Source organism: Caretta caretta, chromosome 1 (assembly GCF_965140235.1).
Source record: "Caretta caretta isolate rCarCar2 chromosome 1, rCarCar1.hap1, whole genome shotgun sequence".
In the NCBI taxonomy this organism is placed as follows: Eukaryota; Metazoa; Chordata; order Testudines; family Cheloniidae; genus Caretta; species Caretta caretta.
Genome location: NC_134206.1, coordinates 352,446,590 through 352,469,581, shown reverse-complemented (window position 1 = coordinate 352,469,581; position 22,992 = coordinate 352,446,590). Strand labels below are relative to the sequence as shown.

The following is a 22,992-nucleotide window of genomic DNA, read 5'->3' as shown; positions in this document are numbered from 1 at the left end:
ATTAAAAATTTCAAGGGTAACCAATCTGCCAGGGCATAGGATGATCCCCAGCCAAAGTCAGGAAGAAATTCCTGTCTCTATGGTCCAGGTGGTTGTGCATACAAAAAGCCCATACATGCAATGCAAAGCTCCCTAATGCCCTTAAGCATTGTGCAGCTCCCACCAACCCAACATTCAGACTGATGCACTATAGCGATAAGAAGTATCAAGATCACGCTCAATACCCATAACCTCTTATTCAGTTAAAGAACATTGTGAGCAGAGAGGAAGGAGGTAGAATGGGAGGAGTGTGTTGAGAGAAGCTAACTCCCACCTGAAGAGATCCAGTTCATGAACACTGGGGAGAACTAACGGGGCTGGTAACAAATTCTGAATGGGAGAGAGAAAAAAGGCAGTTAATGAATGGAAATGTCCTGAGCACAAACTACTGTTACTCTGAGTTGCCCACTTCAGTCACAGAAAGACATTCCATCTACAGTAAGTACCAAAGCATCAAAAAGCTTAGACAAAGATAATGTTTGGAAAGCCAAGCTAGGAGCAAACGTGGACAGCATTGACAGGGGGTAAACTGCTGAACCAGTCAACGTGTAAGAATTTCACTTCTTACCTCAGGAGACAGCCAAAAAACCCTTGTCTTCCAAGCTTGAGAAACCTTCCCACTGAATCCAAGCAGAGCTTGGGAAAATGATAATCAGGGAAGGTGGTGGATGCTAAGAGTCCAGAAATGCATGAAAGGTAATAGCAAAAAGGAGGAAAGGAGAAGGATGTATATTACATGGCCAGACAAACACACCAGTGAATTTGAGGCTGAATGGCTGAAGAAAAGGTGCTTTTCTGAACAAGCAAGAGCAGAAATGCAAGAAGAATTATTTTTACCAGGTAAAAAGAAAAGGAGTACTTGTGGCACCTTAGAGACTAACAAATTTATTTGAGCATAAGCTTTCGTGAGCTACAGCTCACTTCATTGGATTCACCAGGTAGGGACTAAAATCTAATCTGTTATGCATTTCTTAAAACTATATAGACTATCACATATCTATAGGTCCACAGGACAGCATATATTTATATAATATAGCCCTTGTTTTGTTTTATGAAGTTTTGGACAGAATTTTAAAGGCATTGTAGCTGAAATGAAAAGGGCTCATTTATTTTTCTTGTCTCTATGTTAATAAGTAGCTAAGTGACACACCAAGGATCCTGTGCTAAAGTTTTTCGAGTTTCCTTTACATCATGATATCTAGAGTTTTATTGTCATTCTCCAATAATGTGGTGGTTATGTTCTCTAGAAAATGAATTTCCCTGGCTGGGATGATGTAGTTGGAGATTGGTCCTGCTCTGAGCAGGGGGTTGGACTAGATGACCTCCTGAGGTCCCTTCCAACCCTGATATTCTGTGATTCTGTGATTATTGGCAGGGGTTAAGATGGCAGAACAAGGAGAAATGATGTACAATTATCCAGGAGGCTGAAGCAGCATCACTTGGGGATTTCTCTGCCCAGGCAGGGGTTAGTGTCATTCTTACTTGGTGGGAGTTTGAAGAGTTTAGTGAAAACACGTGAGAAGAATATTTAGGAAGCTGTTGTTCCAGGCAGCACATTGGACAAGTTCCAAAGAGCTCCAATTTTACAGCACCCTTCTCTTACTCAGTGATCTAGACTCTGCTTGCTATTGGGCCATTTTACACCACTTTCTTCTCCATCTCACCTCTTGATTGAACTGCTTCAAGGGACTTGATCCAGGTTTATCCACCCTGGATGGGATTCGCACCTGGGTTACAAACAGGAACACAGAGAGGTTATTTGGGGAGATGGGCTCAGCTGGCAGGCAGGAAAACTTCCTGTTTATGTCTAAATGTGCAGAGACTAGGAACAAAGGGAAAGAATTTAGAGCCATCAGGAACATTAACATCCAAAGGAGTATAAAAGAAATATGCCACCTTTCTGGTTCAGTGTCCATCAATGCCTGTGGCTTGAGCGTTTGAGAGTCAAATATCAGTAGCATGTACCTGAATGACAATTCCCATCACAGGAAGGTTCAGCGTCTGCCCTGGCACCGGTGGTGGCCACTGATCGATCTCATTGCACACTGCAAAAACATGGACAAAGGCAAAACTTTAACCTGAAAGACAACGGCAGCCAATTTAGGTAGTCTCTGTGAATTCTGCTGTGAACATATCACCACTGCTGCTGGTCTTTATTACAGGACAAGGTCTCTAACTCTGCTTGCTAGTAAGAGAACCAAAAAAAGAGCCTCCGTGGCTAAACAATGAAGTAAAAGAAGCAATGAGAGGCAAAAAGGCATCCTTTAAAAAGGGGAAGTTAAATTCTAATGAGGAAAATAGAAAGGAGCATAAACTCTGGCAAACGAAGTGTAAAAATATAATTAGGAAGGCCAAAAAAGAATTTGAAGAATAGCTACCCAAAGACTCCAAAAGTAATAGCAAAAGATTTTTTTAAGTACATCAGAAGCAACAAGCCTGCTAAACTACCAGTGGGGCCACTGGACAATCAAGATGATAAAGGAGCCACTCAAGGCCACTGTGGAGAAACTAAATGAATTCTTTGCATCAGTCTTCATGGTTGAGGATGTTAGGGAGATTCCCAAACCTGAGCTTTTCTTTTTACATGACAAATCTGAGGAACTGTCCCCGATTGAGGTGTCATTAGAGCAGGTTTTGGAACAAACTCATAAACTCAACAATAATAAGTCATCAGGATCAGATGGTATTCACCCAAGAGTTCGGAATGAACTCAAATGTGAAATTGCAGGACTACTAGCTGTCGTCTGTAACCTAGAAATCATTTAAATCAGCTTCTGTACCAAATGAATGGAGGATAGCTAATGTGATGTCAATTTTTAAAAAGGGCTCCAAAGAAGTCCCTGGCAATTACAGGCCAGTAAGCCTGACTTCAGTACTGGGCAAACTGGTTGAAACTATAGTAAAGAACAAAATTGTCAGACACATAGATGAACATAATTTGTTGGGGGAAGAGTCAACATGGTTTTTGTAAAGGGGAATCATGCCTCACCAATCTACTAGAATTCTTTGAGGGGATCAACAAGCATGTGGACAAGGGGGATCCAGTGGATATAGTGTATTTAGATTTTCAGAAAGCCTTTGACAAGGTCCCTATAGCGGGGTGGTTACTCCCCTCCCAACATAAGAGGAGTGAGAACAGCTGTGGGAAGCTGAGTGAGTAGCTGACCACAGGTGTGGCCAACTCAATCAGGGCCCAGCTGGCCCTGATAAAGGGGCTGTGAGCCAGGAGCTGAAGGAGGAGTGTCACTGTAACCCTGGAGTGGGAAGGGTTAGCTGCCTGAGAGGAAGGTACCTGAGGTAGAGCACTGTTGGGAAAGGGCAAAGGGAGCTCCAGCCTGGTAAACTCCCAGGCTGCAGGCCTTGGTGAAGGCTTACAGAGGTACTGGGGCTGCAGAGCGGCAGCCCGAGGATAGGCAAAGGCAGCAGGTCCTAACCTCTTACTAATGATGAGTGGCTATTACAGACTGCAGTCTGCCTAGTGAGTGGGGGCTAGATGATGACTGGCAGTAGCCACTGAGGCAAGGTGGGCTTAGAGGGTTGTGTGTTCCCCTGGGAGAGGAGACCCAGAGAGTGGGGGTACTGTGGTGGGCAGAACCCCGAGGGGTCCAGAAGGGACACAGGGCTAGTGGTAGAAGGGACACTGGCCTGCAGAGGGCCCTCTGTACACTGAGGAGCTAGTTCCCAAGACGACCAGCAAGAGGTGCCACACCGGTGAGTCTTCGCTTTGTTACAGTCCCTCACCAAAGGCTCTTAAGCAAAGTAAGCGGTCATGGGATAAGGGGAAAGGTTCTCTCATGAATTGGTAACTGGTTAAAAGATAGGAAACAGAGTAGGAATAAATGGTCAGTTTTCAGAATGGAGAGAAGTAAATAGCGATGTCCCCCAGGGATCTGTACTGGGCCCAGTCCTATTCAACTTATCCATAAATGATCTGGAAAAAGGGGTAAACAGTGAGGTGGCAAAATTTGCAGATGATACAAAACTACTCAAGATAGTTAAGTCCCAGGCAGACTGCGAAGAGCTACAAAATGATCTCTCAAAACTGGGTGACTGGGCAACAAAATGGCAGATGACATTCAATGTTGATAAATGCAAAGTAATGCACATTGGAAAACATAATCCCAACTATACATATAAAATAATGGGGTCTAAATTAGCTCTTACCACTCAAGAAACCGATCTTGGGGTCATTGTGGATAGTTTTCTGAAAACATCCACTCAATGTGCAGCGGCAGTCAAAAAAGCGAACAGAATGTTGGGAATCATTAAGAAAGAGATAGATAATAAGACAGAAAATATCATGTTGCTTCTATATAAATCCATGGTATGCCCACATCTGACTACTACATGCAGATGTGTCACCCCAGCGCAAAAAAGATATATTGGACTTGGAAAAGGTTCAGAAAAGGGCAACAAAGTATTAGGGGTATTGAACAGCTGCTGTATGAGGAGAGATTAATAGGACTGGGACTTCTCAGCTTGAAAAAGAGATGACTGAGGGGGAAATAGATAGAGATCTATGAAATCATGACTGGTGTGGAGAGAGTAAATAAGGAAATGTTATTTACTCCTTCTCATAACACAAGAACTAGGGGCCACCAAATGGAATTAATAGGCAGCAGGTTTAAAACAAACAAAAGGAAGTGTGTTTTTTTTTTTTCACATAACGCACAGTCAACCTGTGGAACTCCTTGCCAGAGGATATTGTGAAGGCCAAGACTATATAACAGGGTTCAAAGAAGAACTAGATAAAGTCATGGAGGACAGGTTATTGGTATATAGGTCAATGGCTATTAGCCAGGATGGGCAGGGATGGTGTCCCTAGCCTCTGTTTGCCAGAAGCTGGGAATGGGGACAGGGGATGGGTTATTTAATGATTACCTTTTCGGTTCATTCCCTCTGGGGAACCTGGCATTGGCCCCTGTCGGAAGACAGGATACTGGGCTAGATGGACCTTTGGTCTGACCCAGTATGGCCGCTCTTACGTTCTTATGCATAGCAGCTCTGGGCTCCTAGGGGCTAGCTAAGTCCAGGGACAATAACTGAGAGCTGGGAGACTGTCATTCCTGTGCTCTCACAATAGCAACTGAAGTCAAGGGGAGCTGTGCTTTGAATACACAAAGTGATATATAACACTAAGTACTCTGATTAAATTAGGTCCTAGGTTTCTCAAACTAGATGCCGAAATTAAGTGGATACTTTTGACCTTACTCTCTCTGTGCCTCAGGGAGAATGTGGAAAAAATAGTATATGATCATGTGATTAAAGACTATCATAATTTGTGCACACAAGGGATCCAAATTAAGGTTGCACAGACCACCTTAAATCTTGCACGTCCTAACTTTTGAGCATTTGACTTTCCAACCTTAATAATGGTCTCAACAGCTGTGCGTGTGTAATGGAACTAATTTATGTTTCTCCCTACTAGTAACGTGCAGCTCTGCAACACTTTGCTTATCCATGGTTTTTTCCATTTTCCATGGCATACATCTCTCGCCTGCCTCCACATTTACTAATATTAGATTTTTATGCCCGTTACAAAACCCTCCTGTCCACCCATTCTGCTTACCTGCCTCCAGGCATGGCTCCAGCTTGTCAAAGTACTCAGGAGCAATCAGCTGCAGCAGAGACTGGAAGAGGTTCACATAAGGCAAGCGTGACACCAGCACTAGAGACTGAAATAGATACACATTGTCAGCACTTCTAGCACGCCATCTACAAGAGGTGCCCAGACACTGCCCGCCGGAGGTCCACAATGGACTCTTGCCAGGAGCCCAGGACCTGAACCTATTTTGCCCAAAATGTTGTTTCCAGTGCTCACGGTCTGTGGAACATTTGATGGTTATTTTGTGCTGGATTCTCCAGCCGTCCACACTCACGGAAGAGCCCGGATGTCTGTAGAAGCAGCTGTAAGGTGGAAGGAGCCATTCTAGCACCCTCCACTAGGGACCACTGCAACCATAAGAGACAAGTCTGCAGCCCAGCAGAAAAAAGATCACCAGTGTAAAGAGCCATTAATTGCCAGTAGGTCCGAAGCTGCCAGTGCAAGCACACCAGGAGCTACCTGAGGGAGTAGGGTACCAAGTAGAACTAGAGACCAGGCACAGAGGAGCAAACCAGCAGAGCAGGAAGCAGGGAAATGACAGATCACTTTTCCAAGTTAATGTCATTTTGCTTTTTCTGCTCTCCGTCATTAGTTTTTACACCACCTTCCAATTCAGTATCCCCTCAGTGTGCTGCTTACTCTGCTTTTCAAATTATTCACAAAGATCCAACTCAAATCTTTTCAGTAACCACTGGACACTTTCTCCAATTCAGTACTTTGCCATTGGGTCTAGCCCTCCGTTTTACTCCCATCTAAGGGCTTCTCTACACTACCACTTAAGTCAATGTAACTTACGTCGCTCAAGGGTGTGAAAAACCATCCCCCCCAGGCAACGCAAGTTACGTCGACTTAAAGCAATATCCACCCCATGCTGCTGACAGGAGACGCTTTCCCGCTGGCATAGCTTCCGCCTCTCATTGAGGTGCAGTAATTATGCAGACAGGAAAGCGCTCTCCCGTCAGCATAGCATGTCTTCGCCAGACGCACTACAGTGGCGCAAGTGCATTGGTGCAGCTGTGCCGACGAAGGGCAGAGTAGCCCTTAGTGTGACAGGGTATTATATCCAATGCTTTCACCTTACCCTCTACTGTTGTACTTCTATCGCAAGAGCCGTTCTACATAAACTCTCCAGTGCTGTCCAATTTTCCATTATCCTCCTGATCTTAAGTGTTGTATTTCTCTGTGAGTGATCCATTATTCTACTGGGGATACAAGTTGATGAGTGTGTAAAGAGTGCTCTTTGGAAGATGCTCCAGGATACGAGCACAGAGCAGGATAGAAGAGGAGTAGTACACAAAACAATTACAGGGGCAAAACACAAAAAGAAAAGGAGGACTAGTGGCACCTTCGAGACGAACCAATTTATTTGAGCATAAGCTTTCGTGAGCTACAGCTCACTTCATCGGATGGCGGGGCAAAACAGCCTCACTCTTCTGTCAAATTATCAGACTGGCCTATTGCAAAGCATATTCATTCCCCTTTGGTTCAAACTCTTTTACAGGAGGTCATTTTAGTTTTCATGGGAAGATCAAAACAAAACTGGTAATTCAATGGATAAAGATAAAAGAAAGAGAAATGGATGCCTGCAATGAATTGGAAAATCTTCCTTCACTAGACTTGAGAAAAAGAACTAGTCTGAAATTCCATGCTCCTTGAGGCACCAATTGTGTATTCCCCTACGTTTGGATAGTGTCCAACACATCGTGGGTGCCACCATCATACAAATAACAAAATACACCATCTCTGAGCTCCTGAAGCTGGAGTGTATGGGAAGGGAGGTGTTGCTTCAGGGATTTGTCAGTAATTTATGGCACTGACTGTTTGTAAATCGCTGGTTACATGATTTATCTAGTATGGCAGCCTCTTGCAGGTTTGTTTTGGACTACGCTTTCCACGTAATCCAGCTGTGGCAGCTTTTTTCCCTGTGGCCCTTCCTGTTTCCTTGAACATTTCTGGTGTCTTTAAAGGGAAGGGTGAGATTGTTAAGAACTATGGATAGATGCCATTTTACAGCTATATACTGCTTTAAAGTAGCAAGCTACCTAGTTTCAATACTCACCTTCTGGAAATAACCTCTCTTCATTGAGCTGTCCTTGACTTGTCTGAAGTACACATAGCCAAAGTAATGAGCTGACTCCCGCTGCAAGAAAGAGGTCAACAATACCATTGTCAAGGAACCTGCTACCTCCGTCACCAGTCTTGAGCCTCCCTCTAGTCCAGTGGTGGGCAACCTGTGGCCCGTGTGCCACTCGCAGCCTATTACGGTAATCTGATTACAGGCTGCAAGACATTTTGCTGACATTGACCGTCTGCAGGCACAGCTCCCTGCAGCTCCCAGTGGCCGCAGTTCGCCGTTCCCGACTAATGGGAGCTGTGGCCAGCACGTCCCCGTGGCCTGCTGCTCCCATTGGTCCGGAACAGCGAACTGCGGCCACTGGGAGCTGCAGGGGGCCATGATTGCGGATGGTCAACGTCAACAAAATGTCCTGTGGCCCACAATCAGATTACCCTGATGGGCCACAGATTGCCCACCACTGCTCATCTCAGAGATCTGGAAGTACACTTCAGCCCTGAACTACAGCACCCTCCACTACTCCAGGCCTGGTCTTCGCTTTGAGGCAACTGTCAATAACAAACTGTATGGCAGATTTTATTAAATGGGCATGTAGGGATGAGACTGGGCCCACTGAATACACAACTGCAACATAAGGAGTTGAACTCCAGGGTGTCACCCAGCCCCTTGTACTACACCCACTACTGTAATTTCATCTGTGGCCCTTATTAAAAGGGTTACTTGCTTGTTCCCATTGAAATAAACCAGTTGGGCTTGCCCAGTGATCTAATCCTGGTAACTCCCTGTTGCTATGTACCAAGCTCTTATCTGATTTTTCAGCTTCACTCTCCGGATAGAGAAGGGCTTGGAGTGCTGTGGGGGCAACACATCTCCTCCTGAGAGGAAGAAATGCCTGCCCTCCACCGCTCAATAGCACTCTCTCCAGACAAACTCTTGAGTGAACATCATTCTGGCTTTAGCCAGGACAGTAGCTTTGACGAAGGACCTGAAGGACAGAGCTTGTAAGGAAAAAACAAAACAAAAAAAACCCCCACAGGATTTGATAAAAATCCGTTACAGCTATCTGACATTTACAACATCCTTAAATTCCCACAACTGGCACGGGGACAGAGATGGAGTCCAATTGCCAGCACAGTGGACCAGGCCTACTATTCCTTGGCGTGTCAAGGTTCTATTGATCTAGGCATTTCTAACACATCAGGCATTACTTTCCCAGGAGCAGCATCTAGTTTTTTAGCAGTCTTGCTCCCCTGGCAGTTCTTTAGCACCACTTGGTGCGATCTCTGAGCGGGCCCCGTTCCCTTGCTGACTGGAGAGCAACGCGACTGTGTGTGTTGTGAGAGCACGAGGTGATGAGAGAGGCCAGAACACTCTCAGAATTCCTTCTCTGCGCAGCAGTCACCATGAGTCACTCCCCAGGGCATATGATGGCTGCTGTTAAGAAACTTTACACGGGCACCTGAGGGACCCTGACACCAAACAGGAGGAGAAGGAAGAGAAAATAAGGACAAACTCCTGCTCTAGTAGGAGAATCAGTACCTGACCACACTTACCTTCTCTGTGTGAAATGGACTAACCAGTACAAGAGAGAATCACAGACCAGAACTCCAGGGGTAGAAAGTTATTCTAGGTCACCAGGGCTCTAACTTTCGTCCTCTGTTTGAGCGGAGCAATAACACTCCTTCAGCCTGATTCATTCCAACACATCACATCTTGATCTTTATTCCCACAGAGAGGTTAAATCCTTGGCAGTACATCCCTCTACTCACATTAAGATGAATGGGAGTCCCTATGCTGAACATTTACCCCTTTGTGATTATTCCCATGGCCTCAGGCAAAATTCAAACAGGAAAATTATTTACAGTAAAGAGACATCCATGTTCACATTTTGTTTTTACACACATTAATGCTACTGTTCATTTCGCAGGTGCAAGCTGCATTCTGAGCAATAACTGACCTGTAGTGTTAGGGGGGCTTCTCTGTTATATTCGCCATCATCCCCAAAATGAGAGTTTCTCTGCCCCCCAGACTGACGGACACGGAAGCTAAATTGAGTATCTCCTAGGCTACCTGAGACAGAGACAAGATCACACACACTCAAGAAGAAGTTTCAGTAAAGAAAGGACTAGGGACTTAAATATTTTTGATAATCAAAGGAAGTAAAAACCATGTTAAAATATATCAAACTCAAATTAGAAGTGAGAGTAACAGCAAAACAGTAGGATCAATTAGGAACGAGATGTAGCACATCACAGGAATTTGTACTGATGTATTTATTATGCACTCATTTGCTGGGAACATTAAAGACATCAACCAGTACTGCCCACACTGAGCAGCTGCAGCCCTCCCCCCTATCATCCACCAGATTGGAAACCTACACATATATAGTTTTAATCCAAAACTGTATAAAGGCTTGGCTGAAAACACAGCAAGTGCATCATAGCCCGAGAGCCAGGATGTATCTGTTCTGTCAAATGGCCAAGCTGAGTGAGTTCCACAGCTGGGAACCCCCATACTGAGAACACTTTGCACGTGGTACAAGAGCATGAAACTCTCTCTAGAGATACCCCAGACTGGACGGGACGGGCAGAAACACACACAGACAGAATATGTGCAAAGCGAGTTCACATAATTTTAGGTTCCAAATCATCATCATGCATGTGAAAGGAGAGCCAAACTGGGACTGATATTCAAGACTCTGGGAGGACTGATTTATGATGAAAGAGTTACATATGTAAAACTTGGCTAAACAATCATTTAGGCTAATCAATGACTAACGCACTACATAGGGGTGAGATGTGACACACCCTTTACATTTCAGTAGATGTTTATGCCCCAAGGAAGGAACAGGATTATCGTGTGTGCTATGAAGGAGCACAGCTAGAAATAAAGGGCTAACACGAAGAACAGAAAAATTTAGGCTGGACAGCAGACGTAGAAAGGGCTCAGAAAAGAAGTGGTGGAAGCACTATCTCTAAAGACAATTAAAACTCAACTGGCCAAAGCCCTGGAGAGCAGATGTAGGAAACAATCATGGAGGGATTTACTGGAAGTGGCCTAATACAGCTTTCCATCTCATAGCTATCTTTCTGATTTGCGAACAGAGATTTTGAATTTGTTTTGATCTGAGAGAACCCCTTCCACAGAAAAAGCTATGTACATTTCTCTCTGTGCTGAGCCCTCTTCTGCATGGACAACTGCAAGTCCGGGGAAATTTAGCCCTCATTACTATTTTTAATGCTTTTTCTGGCACCTGAAAAGCATGAGTAAAGCTTGCACATAGTGAAATTCTCCAGTCAGCCGCTAGGTCACAGGTTCTGCATCTATTTAGATACGGATCAAAATTCAACTGGAAACTGCTCCAGGCAGCCCTGATGCCGGAGTGCTCTCTGAGGTCTTCATTCTGGAAGATACAGCCCATTGTTCTCTCTGCTACATTACAGATGCTGACTCACTCTTTCTAATATGAACCTTAATGTCTCTTTCACAACAACAGGAACCATCCCCATGCTCCATTCAGAGCCCACAGATGCCACCTACCTGAATAGGAGTCTGGGAAGGACAAGTAGCAGATGTTGGTTTTCTGTAACAAAGAAGAACACACTGTAAGACACCCTCTACCATATCTACTGATCTTGAAGACAGAAGAAATGATCCTACCTCTTTTTCAGTCAGTCTGAAGTCATAAGGATACACCAACTACAAAGCAAACAAGAGATGACAAGCTGTAGACTCCGGCCACTGCTATGTTCCCCCAAACTTACCCCCACCAGGCCAATGGTTTTAATGTACATTGCTTCCCGGCTGGAAGAAAAAATCAGATTATATAATCCACAGACTCCAGCTCACATTATTAACAGGTAAACATACCCATTTAGAACCTGATAGTCCAGTGAGTTATCAAAAGGCAGCCTTTGGCAGAAGCCACATTTATGAGATATACCGATCTGTAAACAACGAATCGTTCACATTTTAATTCTGACATCCCTGGTTTAAAAACTAGCAGTTCTTGTGAACTTTAAAAACTAACTACTAAGTAGCCTGAAGATTAAACCTGATAGCAGAGATTGCTGATTTGATGACTGTGCTCTCTAGAGCAAGCCAGACAGAACTATCCTCATTCAGCCTGAAATTGTTTCCAAGTCCCTTTCTCTTTATGGCCCCAATTCAGGAAAATATCTCCATTAAGGACAGCACTTAAGCATGGGCATATATCTATAGGGTTTTTTTCTGCTTTTGAACCTGGCTAAGAAGCCACCTATGTTTCTTTAAACTGGTCCAATTGTTCAGAAGGCTGCAGAGGGGACCATATCTTGTGACCACTGCAATGGAACTGCAAACTTATAAGAATGACCACACTGGTTCTGACCAGTGGTCCACTTAGCCCAGTTATCCTGTCTTCTGACCATGGCCAGTGCCTTCATTTCAGAGGAATGAACAGAACATGACAATTTTGAGTAATCCAAGCCCTGCCAGCCAGTCCCAGCTTCTGTCAGTTGGAGGTTTAGGGACACCTGGAGCATGGGATTCCATCCCTGACCATCTTGGCTACCAGCCATTTATGGACCTGTCCTCCATGAACTTACCTAATTCTTTTCTGAATGCAGTTATACTTTTAGCCTTCACAACATCCCATAGCAACAAGTTCCACAGGTTGACTGTGCGTTCTGTGTAGTAGTATTTATTTTTGTTTGATTTAAACCTGCTGCCTATTATTTTGATCAGGTGACATGTTTCTTGTGTTGCGTAAAGGGGTAAATAACACTTCCCGATTCACTTTTTCCACACCATTCATTATTTATAGATCTCTATCATACACGCCCCCCTTAGCTGTCTTTTTTCTAAACTGAACAGACCCAATCTTCATCTCTTCTCATACAGAAGCCATTCCATGCCCTTAATCATTTTTGTTGCCCTTCTCTGTACATTTTCCAATTCTAATACATCTGTTTTGAGATGGGGCAACCAGAAATGCATGCAGTATTCAAGGTGTGGGCGCACCATGGATTTATGTAGTGACATTGTGCTATATTCTGGTTTATTATCTATCCCTTTCCCAATGGTTGCGAACATTAGCAGCTTTTTTGATTGCCGCTGCACATCGAGCAGATGGTTTCAGAGAACTATGCACAATGACACCAAGATCTCTTTCTTGAGTGGTAACAGCTAATGTAGATCCCATCATTTTGTATGTTCAGATGGGATTATTTTTTCCAATATGCATTCATTTGCACTTATCAACATTGAATTTCATCTTATATTTTGTTGCCCGGTCACCCAGTTTTGTGAGATTCCTTTGTAACTCTTTGCCGTCAGCTTTGGATTTAAGTATCTTGAGTAGTTCTGTATCACCTGCAAATTTTGCCACCTCACTGTTCACCCCTTTCCCAGATCATTTAAGAATGTGTTGAACACCACAGGTCCCAGTACAGACCTCTGGAGGACATCATTATTTACCTCTCCCTGTTGTAAGAGCTAACCCTTTATTCTTACCCTGTCTTTTACCAGTTACTGATTCAGAAAAGAACCTCCCCTCTTATCTCATGACTGTTTACTTTGCTTAAGAGCCTTTAGTGAGAGACCTTATCAAAGGCTTTCTGAAAATCCAAGTCCACTATATCGACTGGATCACCCTTGTCCACAAGCTTGTTGACACCCTCAAAGAATTCTAATAGATTGGTGAGGCATGTTGTATGTTTGACTCCAACCTCAAATGCCTAAAGAATTATGCTATAAGGTCAATGGGATTTGTCACCTAATGCTTCAAATGCAAAAGAACCTAGACTGATTCTATGTATCTAAATTTAAAACAAATTCCATTTTGTACTTGAAATATTTAAGTGCTGCTCTATGCGCCTCTAGACAGTGTAACCCACTAAGGAGAAGTAAACTCATTCAGCATTTCTCAGCTCAGTGGCAAGTACAGAAATCTGTGTGCAACTGACATACACCAGCCAGGTTCTTTCCAGAACAATAATCTCAATCACAAATACAAAGAGAAGTGAGGAATTCTGACACAGCAATAATGATATTAAGCTTTATATCCCACCTTTTACCCAGATGGATCCTAAAGTATTTACGACACTTCATTAATAAACCATACAGCAGCTGCCCCAAACAGCCCTTCTGGACAGAAAATGAAGAATAATGTAGCCAAGTGAAATTGCAGGGGGGAATTTTAGGGAGGCAGGTTACTGGCACTTAGAAAGCAACTAGCACTGGATGACCTGCAAGACAGGGATTTTCTAGGCACAGTCTAATTCTGAGTGTCTCAGGAGGTAGTTCTGTTTCAGGACAGTATGAGAACCACCTGGTATGCAAATTAGAAGCTGTTTTCAAAACTTGGCTTCTCCTACCTGTCTATTAATAGCTACTCTGGGCTCCAAGCCAGAGCTTTGAAGGTTCACAGGATCAAGCCTGTCCTAGCTTTAGTAATTTCTCATAGCTTCTTTGGCAGGCTGGCCTAATCAGCTTCTGAAAATGAGTCAAGTTAACTATTAGAGACTATGCTTACAGTACAGCCTCACCACACAAAAAAGGAATAAGCTATAAAACACCTGGAGTGAAGTTATGACAAGTACAGTACAGCGGTGAAGGGGCAGATGTGTGATTAAAAACAAGGCCAAAAAATGTATGCTTTTAGACCCCAAGATGTGATGCATTAGAACTGCACAGGAGGAGCATAATTATTTTCATAAAATGCTTGATGTATTTTTGCAATGAGCAGCTGACTTCAAACTCATATGGCTATGACCAATTTGATCTTCAGTCCAGTTTTTCTTTCTGTAACTCCCACTTTATCACACAGAGCAAAGAGTGCCACAAGAGTGGAGTCCTGCAAGCCTGAAGTCTATTCATTCTCAAATGATTAGCCAAACGAGCAGTTCATGAATCCAGTACAACCACTCTTTCTGGAAGACTTACTACTTGTGTTCCGAGTGCTGGACTGGAACACGGAAACAGAATTCTAATTCTGACATCACCTCTTTTCTGGCCACCGGCAAGCCAATCAAACCAAAATTCTCAAATGTGGACACTGAGCTTGGCCCCCTTATATGAAACACTTTGGGCCTGATTTTCAGAGATGTTAAGCATTTACTTCAATTGGAGCTGCAGGCGATCAGCAGTTTGGAAAATTGGCCCAAATGTCTCAGGTGGACTACCCAAACACTGAGGCACTCAGAAATCAAAGGTCACTTTTGGAAGTCTGATCCTTAACATCTATACCTCTTCTTCCCTAGTAAAATGAGCTAAGAATACTTGCCCACCCAGGAGGAGGTTGGGAATAAGTTAATACTAATTAAATATCTTGTTGATGGAAAAAAAATCCAGAATATTTAGGATGCAGCACTTTTCAATTGCAAAAATGTACTGCATATAAAAAGGCACTTTTCATTGTAAAGATCCCTTGAAATCTAAACAGGAGCCCCAACTGGCTGAAGTCACTCGGTATTTTTTGTGAAGTAGGAGCTCTCCCACCAAAGCTAAGTTAACAGCGTGCAGCCTGCTTGTACTGTTGAGAACAGGCCATTCCACTACGGCTCCCCCATTAAAATCTACAAGGGCCCCCAGTGCTCTACTGCTGTCATAGCAACACAAACTGTATCCCTGAATATGGAGTCTGGTAGTTTAAAATACCCCTGCTGCACAAAGCGCCTGTGTTTGGAGGGGTTTAGGGAGGGAGGGGTTGTGCTTTTGTGAAATGGGTTATTTTAGAACTACCAGACCCCATTTTCAGCACTCCACTGTCTGTTTCTATGACAGCAGCAGCCGAGCAGTCAGGGCCGTTGCAGAGTTCAATAGCAATGTGTTCGTAAGATCTGTTCCCAACAGCACCTACAGACTCCAAACTGTTAACTGGAAGGAGAAAAACAAAAAAAGATAGGAAAATATTTTGAAATTTTTCCTGCTATTTTTGTTGTCAGGGTGACAGACTGACAATATCCTGTAACATCCTGAACAAGCCTTATGGAATTAAGATAAATTTGCTAGGGTTAATATCTTTGAGGTACATTGTATTAACAATGCAATTGTGTGTGTGTTGTGACACTGTACATATCTTCTCTAGTAGGAAGGGGGGATGCTCATGAACTTCACTCTTTATCAGGCTTGGAACCCACCCCCCCAGGGAGATATACATATACTAGTTCAAACTGAATTCTCCAGAGACCAAGAGACAAAGAAGAGACTTTTGGATGAAAAGCCTGGGTTTAAAGTGCCTCAGGGCCCTCCTCCTCATATGGCAAACAGACAGGGCCTCTGGTCCACGGACCCTAGGGAAGGATTGGATGGACTTCACCTACTGAGGCCTCATAAGACTGGGTGCTTGTTCTGAGCTGGAGTTGTGATGAACTGGTAACCATAGGGTGGAAGATTGAAGGACTCATCTGCCAGAATCCATGTTAGGAATTAAGAAGTTCCCAACAAGCTTATTAGCATGTGTGTAAGTTCTTTTATTGTTTTAATGCCTCTTCTCTGTAATGCTTTTTACCTTCTGTTTGGCTTGCTTAGAAAGAACTGTGCAGTAACTTACAACTGTTGACAATCATTGTTATCAGTCTCTGAAGAGAAAGCAAGCAGGTTTGTTTAGGCAGACTATCTGTGCTGGAAATACAGCGAAGGCCTGGAACTGTTCCTCCTGGACATACCCTGGTCAGAAGGGAGGGAGATACAGTTCTCCACCTAAGAGAGGCAACAGCTGCGGAACTGGAAGTCTGAGAGTGGGTGCCCTTGCTGGACCACCGAGGGGAAATACAGGTGCAGTTGCCCTGAACTGAGAGAGACTATTTGAGGAAACATGCTGGTGCATGACTCATAACCAGTTTAATTATATCTGATTCCTGCATCAGCTGATGCCTCCTTTCGTAGCACCTATTTTAGTTCATAACTATTATATGTTTGAACACCACCAAGGCCCTGACTTAAGCCAATGGAACGCTTTATGTTCAAGACTGATTGAATATCAGCATACAAATCATGCAACATTTGGAAAGATGCAATCCCTAGGCTACACTGACAGCTTGTAAAGGTGTATTAAGAGTTCCCATTCCATTTGATGGATCCACTATACAAACTAGGCTAGCCTTCATGCATATTGTTGTTAAAGGACAAGAACTGAATGCCAGTGAAAATGAGGTAGGATCAGAGTCTAAAATAGGGAAAGAACAAGTCAAAAATTACTTAGACAAGTTAGATGTCTTCAGATCACCAGGACCTGATGAAATGCATCCTAGAATACTCAAGGAGCTGACTGAGGAGATATCTAAGCCATTAGCAATTATCTTTGAAAAGTCATGGAAAATGGGAGACATTCCAGAAGACTGGAAAAGGGCAAATATAGTGCCCATCTATAAAGAGGGAAATAAGGACAACCCAGGGAATTACAGACCAGACCGCTTAACTTCTGTACCTGGAAAGATAATGGAGAAAATAATTAAGCAATCAATTTGCAAACACCTAGAAAATAATAAGGTGATAAATAATAGTCAGCATGGATTTGTCAAGAACAAATCGTGTCAAACCAACCTGATAGCTTTCTTTGACAGGGTAACAAGCCTTGTGGATAGGGTAGAAGCCATACAAGTGGTATATCTTGACTTTAGTAAGGATTTTGATAGTCTCACATGACCTTCTCATAAACAAACTAGGTAAGTATAACCTAGATGGAGCTACTATAAGGTGGGTGCATAACTGGTTGGAAAATCATTCCTAGAGAATAGTTATCAGTGGTTCACAGTCATGCTGGAAGGTCATAATGAGTGGGGTCCCGCAGGGATCGTTTCTGGGTCCGGTTCTGTTCAACATCTTCATCAATGATTTAGATAATGGCATAGAGAGTACACTTATAAAGTTTGCAGACCATACCAGGCTGGGAGGGGTTGCAAGTGCTTTGGAGGATAGGATTAAAATTCAAAATGATCTGGACAAACTGGAGAAATGGTCTGAAGTAAATAGGATGAAATTAAATCAGGACAAATGCAAAGTACTCCCCTTAGGAAAGAACAATCAGTTGCACACATACAAAATGAGAAATGACTGCCTAGGAAAGAATACTGTAGAAAGGGATCTGGGGGTCAGAGGGGATCACAAGCTAAATATGAGTCAACTGTGTAATGCTGTTGCAAAAAAAGCAAATATAATTCTGGGATATATTAGCAGGAGTATTGTAAGCAAGACACAAGTAGTAATTCTTCTGTTCTACTCTCCGCTGATTAGGCCTCAACTGGAGCTGTGTGTCCATTTCTGGGTGCCACATTTCAGGAAAGATGTGGACAAATTGGAGAAAGTCCAGAGAAGAGCAACAAAAATGATTAAAGGTCTAGAAAACAAGACCTATGAGGGAAGATTGAAAATTTGGGTTTGTTTAGTCTGGAGAAGAGAAAACTGAGAAGGGACATGATAACAGTTTTCAAGTACATAAGAGGTTGTTACAAGAATCATAGAATATCAGGGTTGGAAGGGACCTCAGGAGGTCATCTAGTCCAAGCCCCTGCTCAAAGCAGGACCAATTCCCAGTTAAATCATCCCAGCCAGGGCTTTGTCAAGCCTGACCTTAAAAACTTCTAAGGAAGGAGATTCTACCACCTCCCTAGGTAATGCATTCCAGTGTTTCACCACCCTCTTAGTGAAAAAGTTTTTCCTAATATCCAATCTAAACCTCCCCCACTGCAACTTGAGACCATTACTCCTCGTTCTGTCCTCTGCTACCACTGAGAACAGTCTAGAGCCATCCTCTTTGGAACCCCCTTTCAGGTAGTTGAAAGCAGCTATCAAATCCTCCCTCATTCTTCTCTTCTGCAGGCTAAACAATCCCAGCTCCCTCAGCCTCTCCTCATAACTCATGTGTTCCAGCCCCCGAATCATTTTTGTTGCCCTTCGCTGGACTCTCTCCAATTTATCCACATCCTTCTTGAAGTGTGGGGCCCAAAACTGGACACAGTACTCCAGATGAGGCCTCACCAATGTCGAATAGAGGGGAACGATCACGTCCCTAGATCTGCTCGCTATGCCCCTACTTATACATCCCAAAATGCCATTGGCCTTCTTGGCAACAAGGGCACACTGCTGGCTCATATCCAGCTTCTCGTCCACTGTCACCCCTAGGTCCTTTTCCGCAGAACTGCTGCCTACCCATTCGGTCCCTAGTCTGTAGCTGTGCATTGGGTTCTTCCGTCCTAAGTGCAGGACCCTGCACTTATCCTTATTGAACCTCATCAGATTTCTTTTGGCCCAATCCTCCAATTTGTCTAGGTCCTTCTGTATCCTATCCCTCCCCTCCAGCGTATCTACCACTCCTCCCAGTTTAGTATCATCCGCAAATTTGCTGAGAGTGCAATCCACACCATCCTCCAGATAATTTATGAAGATATTGAACAAAACCGGCCCCAGGACCGAACCTTGGGGCACTCCACTTGATACCGGCTGCCAACTAGACATGGAGCCATTGATCACTACCCGTTGAGCCCGACAATCTAGCCAGCTTTCTACCCACGCTTTCATCCAGCCCATACTTCCTTAACTTGCTGACAAGAATACTGTGGGAGATCGTGTCAAAAGCTTTGCTAAAGTCAAGAAACAATACATCCACTGCTTTCCCTTCATCCACAGAACCAGTAATCTCATCATAAAAGGCGATTAGATTAGTCAGGCATGACCTTCCCTTGGTGAATCCATGCTGGCTGTTCCTGATCACTTTCCTCTCATGCAAGTGCTTCAGGATTGATTCTTTGAGGACCTGCTCCATGATTTTTCCAGGGACTGAGGTGAGGCTGACTGGCCTGTAGTTCCCAGGATCCTCCTCCTTCCCTTTTTTAAAGATTGGCACTACATTAGCCTTTTTCCAGTCATCCAGGACTTCCCCCGTTCGCCACGAGTTTTCAAAGATAATGGCCAATGGCTCTGCAATCACAGCCGCCAATTCCTTCAGCACTCTCGGATGCAACTCGTCCGGCCCCATGGACTTGTGCACGTCCAGCTTTTCTAAATAGTCCCTAACCACCTCTATCTCCACAGAGGGCTGGCCATCTCTTCCCCATTTTGCGATGCCCAGCGCAGCAGTCTGGGAGCTGACCTTGTTAGTGAAAACAGAGGCTAAAAAAGCATTGAGTACATTAGCTTTTTCCACATCCTCTGTCACTAGGTTGCCTCCCTCATTCAGTAAGGGGCTCACACTTTCCTTGGCTTTCTTCTTGTTGCCAACATACCTGAAGAAACCCTTCTTGTTACTCTTGACATCTCTGGCTAGCTGCAGCTCCAGGTGCGATTTGGCCCTCCTGATATCATTCCTACATGCCCGAGCAATATTTTTATACTCTTCCCTGGTCATATGTCCAACCTTCCACTTCTTGTAAGCTTCTTTTTTATGTTTAAGATCCGCTAGGATTTCACCATTAAGCCAAGCTGGTCGCCTGCCATATTTACTATTCTTTCGACTCATCGGGATGGTTTGTCCCTGTAACCTCAACAGGGATTCCTTGAAATACAGCCAGCTCTCCTGGACTCCTTTCCCCTTCAAGTTAGTCCCCCAGGGGATCCTGGCCATCCGTTCCCTGAGGGAGTCGAAGTCTGCTTTCCTGAAGTCCAGGATCTGTATCCTGCTGCTTACCTTTCTTCCCTGCGTCAGGATCCTGAACTCAACCAACTCATGGTCACTGCCTCCCAGATTCCCATCCACTTTTGCTTCCCCCACTAATTCTACCCGGTTTGTGAGCAGCAGGTCAAGAAAAGCGCCCCCCCTAGTTGGCTCCTCTAGCACTTGCGCCAGGAAATTGTCCCCTACGCTTTCCAAAAACTTCCTGGATTGTCTATGCACCGCTGTATTGCTCTCCCAGCAGATATCAGGAAAATTAAAGTCACCCATGAGAATCAGGGCATGCGATCTAGTAGCTTCCGTGAGCTGCCGGAAAAAAGCCTCATCTACCTCATCCCCCTGGTCCGGTGGTCTATAGCAGACTCCCACCACTACATCACTCTTGTTGCACACACTTCTAAACTTAATCCAGAGACACTCAGGTTTTTCTGCAGTTTCGTACCGGAGCTCTGAGCAGTCATACTGCTCCCTTACCTCCTCCCTGTCATCTGCTACCACTGAGAACAGTCTAGATCCATCCTCTTTGGAACCCCCTTTCAGGTAGTTGAAAGCAGCTATCAAATCCCCCCTCATTCTTCTCTTCTGCAGACTAAACAATCCCAGTTCCCTCAGCCTCTCCTCATAAGTCATGTGCTCCAGTCCCCTAATCATTTTTGTTGCCAATTGTTGCCATCCAGGGTGAAGGGGGTATTTCCCAACCCCCCTCACCCCATGGCTTCCTCCCCGCAGATCCCCCCCCCCATACTCACCTCCATGCCCCCCTTCGCCCATGCATGTCCTCCCCACCACATACCCCTTGGCCTTCTCCATCCCCTCATCCTGTACCCCACAGGCCCTAGCACCCCCCTCACCCCATCCCCTCCATGTCCCTAGAGCCCCCATGACCCTCCCTGCTCCCCATGGCCCTAGAGCCCCCCCTCAGCCCATGCCCCCCCACCCTGTTCTCTCCAGTGTCCCCCTCACCCCATGCCCCCCATCTCCATGGCCCCTGAGCCCCCCTCACCTTGTACCCCCATGACCCCGTTCCCCATGGCCCTAGAGCCCCTCTCAGCCCACCCCCCCGTTCTCTCCAGGGTCCCCCTCACCCCATACCCTGAGCCCCAGAGCCCCCCTCACCTTGTACCCCCATGACCCCCCTCAGCCCACCCCCTGTTCTCTCCAGGGTCCCCCTCACCCCATGGCCCCCGCCCCCCAAGCCCCATGGCCCCCCACCCCAAAACCCTGAGCCCCCCCCTCACCTCCACGGCCCCCACCCCCCACGGCCCCCACCCCCCGAGACCCCCTCACCTCCATGATCCCCACCCTCCGACCCCCCCCGAGCCTCCCCACGGTCCCCCCCTGCATGGCCCCGCCCCCCGAGCTCCCCCACAGCCCCCGCCCCCGAGCCCCCCCTCACCTCCATGGCCCCGCCCCCCGAGGCCCCCCCACGGCCCCCGTCCCCCAAGCCCCCCTCACCTCCATGATCCCCACCCTCCGAACCCCCCCGAGCCCCCCATGGCCCCCTGCCTGCATGGCCCCCGCCCCCCCTCACCTCCATGGCCCCCCGAGACCTCCCCCACGGCCCCTGCCCCCCGAGGTCCCCTCACCTCCATGATCCCCACCCTCCGAACCCCCCCGAGCCCCCCCACGGCCCCCCCGCCTGCATGGCCCCCACCCCCCAAGACCCCCCCACGGCCCCCGCCCCCCGAGACCCCCTCACCTCCATGATCCCCACCCTCCAAACCCCCCCGAACCCCCCCACGGCCCCCCCGCCTGCATCGCCCCGCCCCCCGAGACCCCCCTCACCTCCATGGCCCCCACCCCCCGAAACCCCCCCACGGCCCCCGCCCCCCGAGCCTCCCTCACCTCCATGATCCCCACCCTCCAAACCCCCCCGAGCCCCCCCACGGCCCCCCCGCCTGCATGGCCCCGCCCCCCGAGACCCCCCTCACCTCCATGGCCCCCACCCCCCGAGACCCCCCCACGGCCCCCCCGCCTGCATGGCCCCGCCCCCCCTCACCTCCATGGCCCCCCGAGCGCCCCCCACCTCCATGATCCCCACCCTCCGAACCCCCCCCCCGCCTGCATGGCCCCCACCCCCCGAGCCCCCCCCCACGGCCCCCCGAGCGCCCCCCACCTCCATGATCCCCACCCTCCGAACCCCCCCGAACCCCCCCCCGCCTGCATGGCCCCCACCCCCCGAGCCCCCCCCCCACGGCCCCCCCGCCTGCATGGCCCCGCCCCCCGAGCCCCCCCCTCACCTCCATGGCCTGCCCCAGCTCCAGGTCGAAGGTGACCACGCAGACACACTCGAGCCAGGCGGAGAAGCGGGCCCAGGGCAGCGGGGAGGCCCCCGGGCCCGGCTCCGGGCAGGAGCCCAGGGGCGGCTGGCCGCGGGGCCGGGGGTCGGCGCTGCACAGCGCGTCCATGGCAGCCAGCGGCGGCCGCCCCGCGCCCCGCGCCCCGCGCCGCCAGCCGAGACCCGCCCGCCGCAGCGCCCCCCGCCGTCCGGGAGGACCCGCTCCGCGCCAAGGACCATAGAGACAGCCTCCAGCCAGCTAGAGCGGCCGCCGCCGGCCCCTCCGGAACGCTGGGAGCCAGCGAGTGTGGCTGTGAGGCCGGCAGGGCAGCCACGTGGGGCGGGCCGGGGTGGTAGGGTAACGGGGGGGGGGGAGGGGTGTGATATAGCAGGAAAGGGGGCGCGTC

General features: G+C 46.9%; 1 protein-coding gene across 1 annotated transcript in view; it reads right to left on the bottom strand.

The window, feature by feature from the left end:
• DENND6B (DENN domain containing 6B) overlaps nt 1-22,743 on the bottom strand; it is a 40,685-nt gene extending 17,942 nt beyond the window's left edge. Inside the window, exons 1-9 of the mRNA XM_048823977.2 lie at nt 22,548-22,743; nt 11,379-11,417; nt 11,259-11,301; nt 9,676-9,788; nt 7,704-7,784; nt 5,609-5,714; nt 2,005-2,084; nt 1,704-1,766; nt 314-369 (exon numbers count right to left, since the gene is read on the bottom strand). Of these exons, the coding sequence (XP_048679934.1) occupies nt 314-369; nt 1,704-1,766; nt 2,005-2,084; nt 5,609-5,714; nt 7,704-7,784; nt 9,676-9,788; nt 11,259-11,301; nt 11,379-11,417; nt 22,548-22,715 (749 nt within the window). The 5' untranslated portion in view covers nt 22,716-22,743. The remainder of the gene's footprint in view (nt 1-313; nt 370-1,703; nt 1,767-2,004; nt 2,085-5,608; nt 5,715-7,703; nt 7,785-9,675; nt 9,789-11,258; nt 11,302-11,378; nt 11,418-22,547) is intronic.
• Between the last annotated feature and the right edge of the window lie 249 nt (nt 22,744-22,992).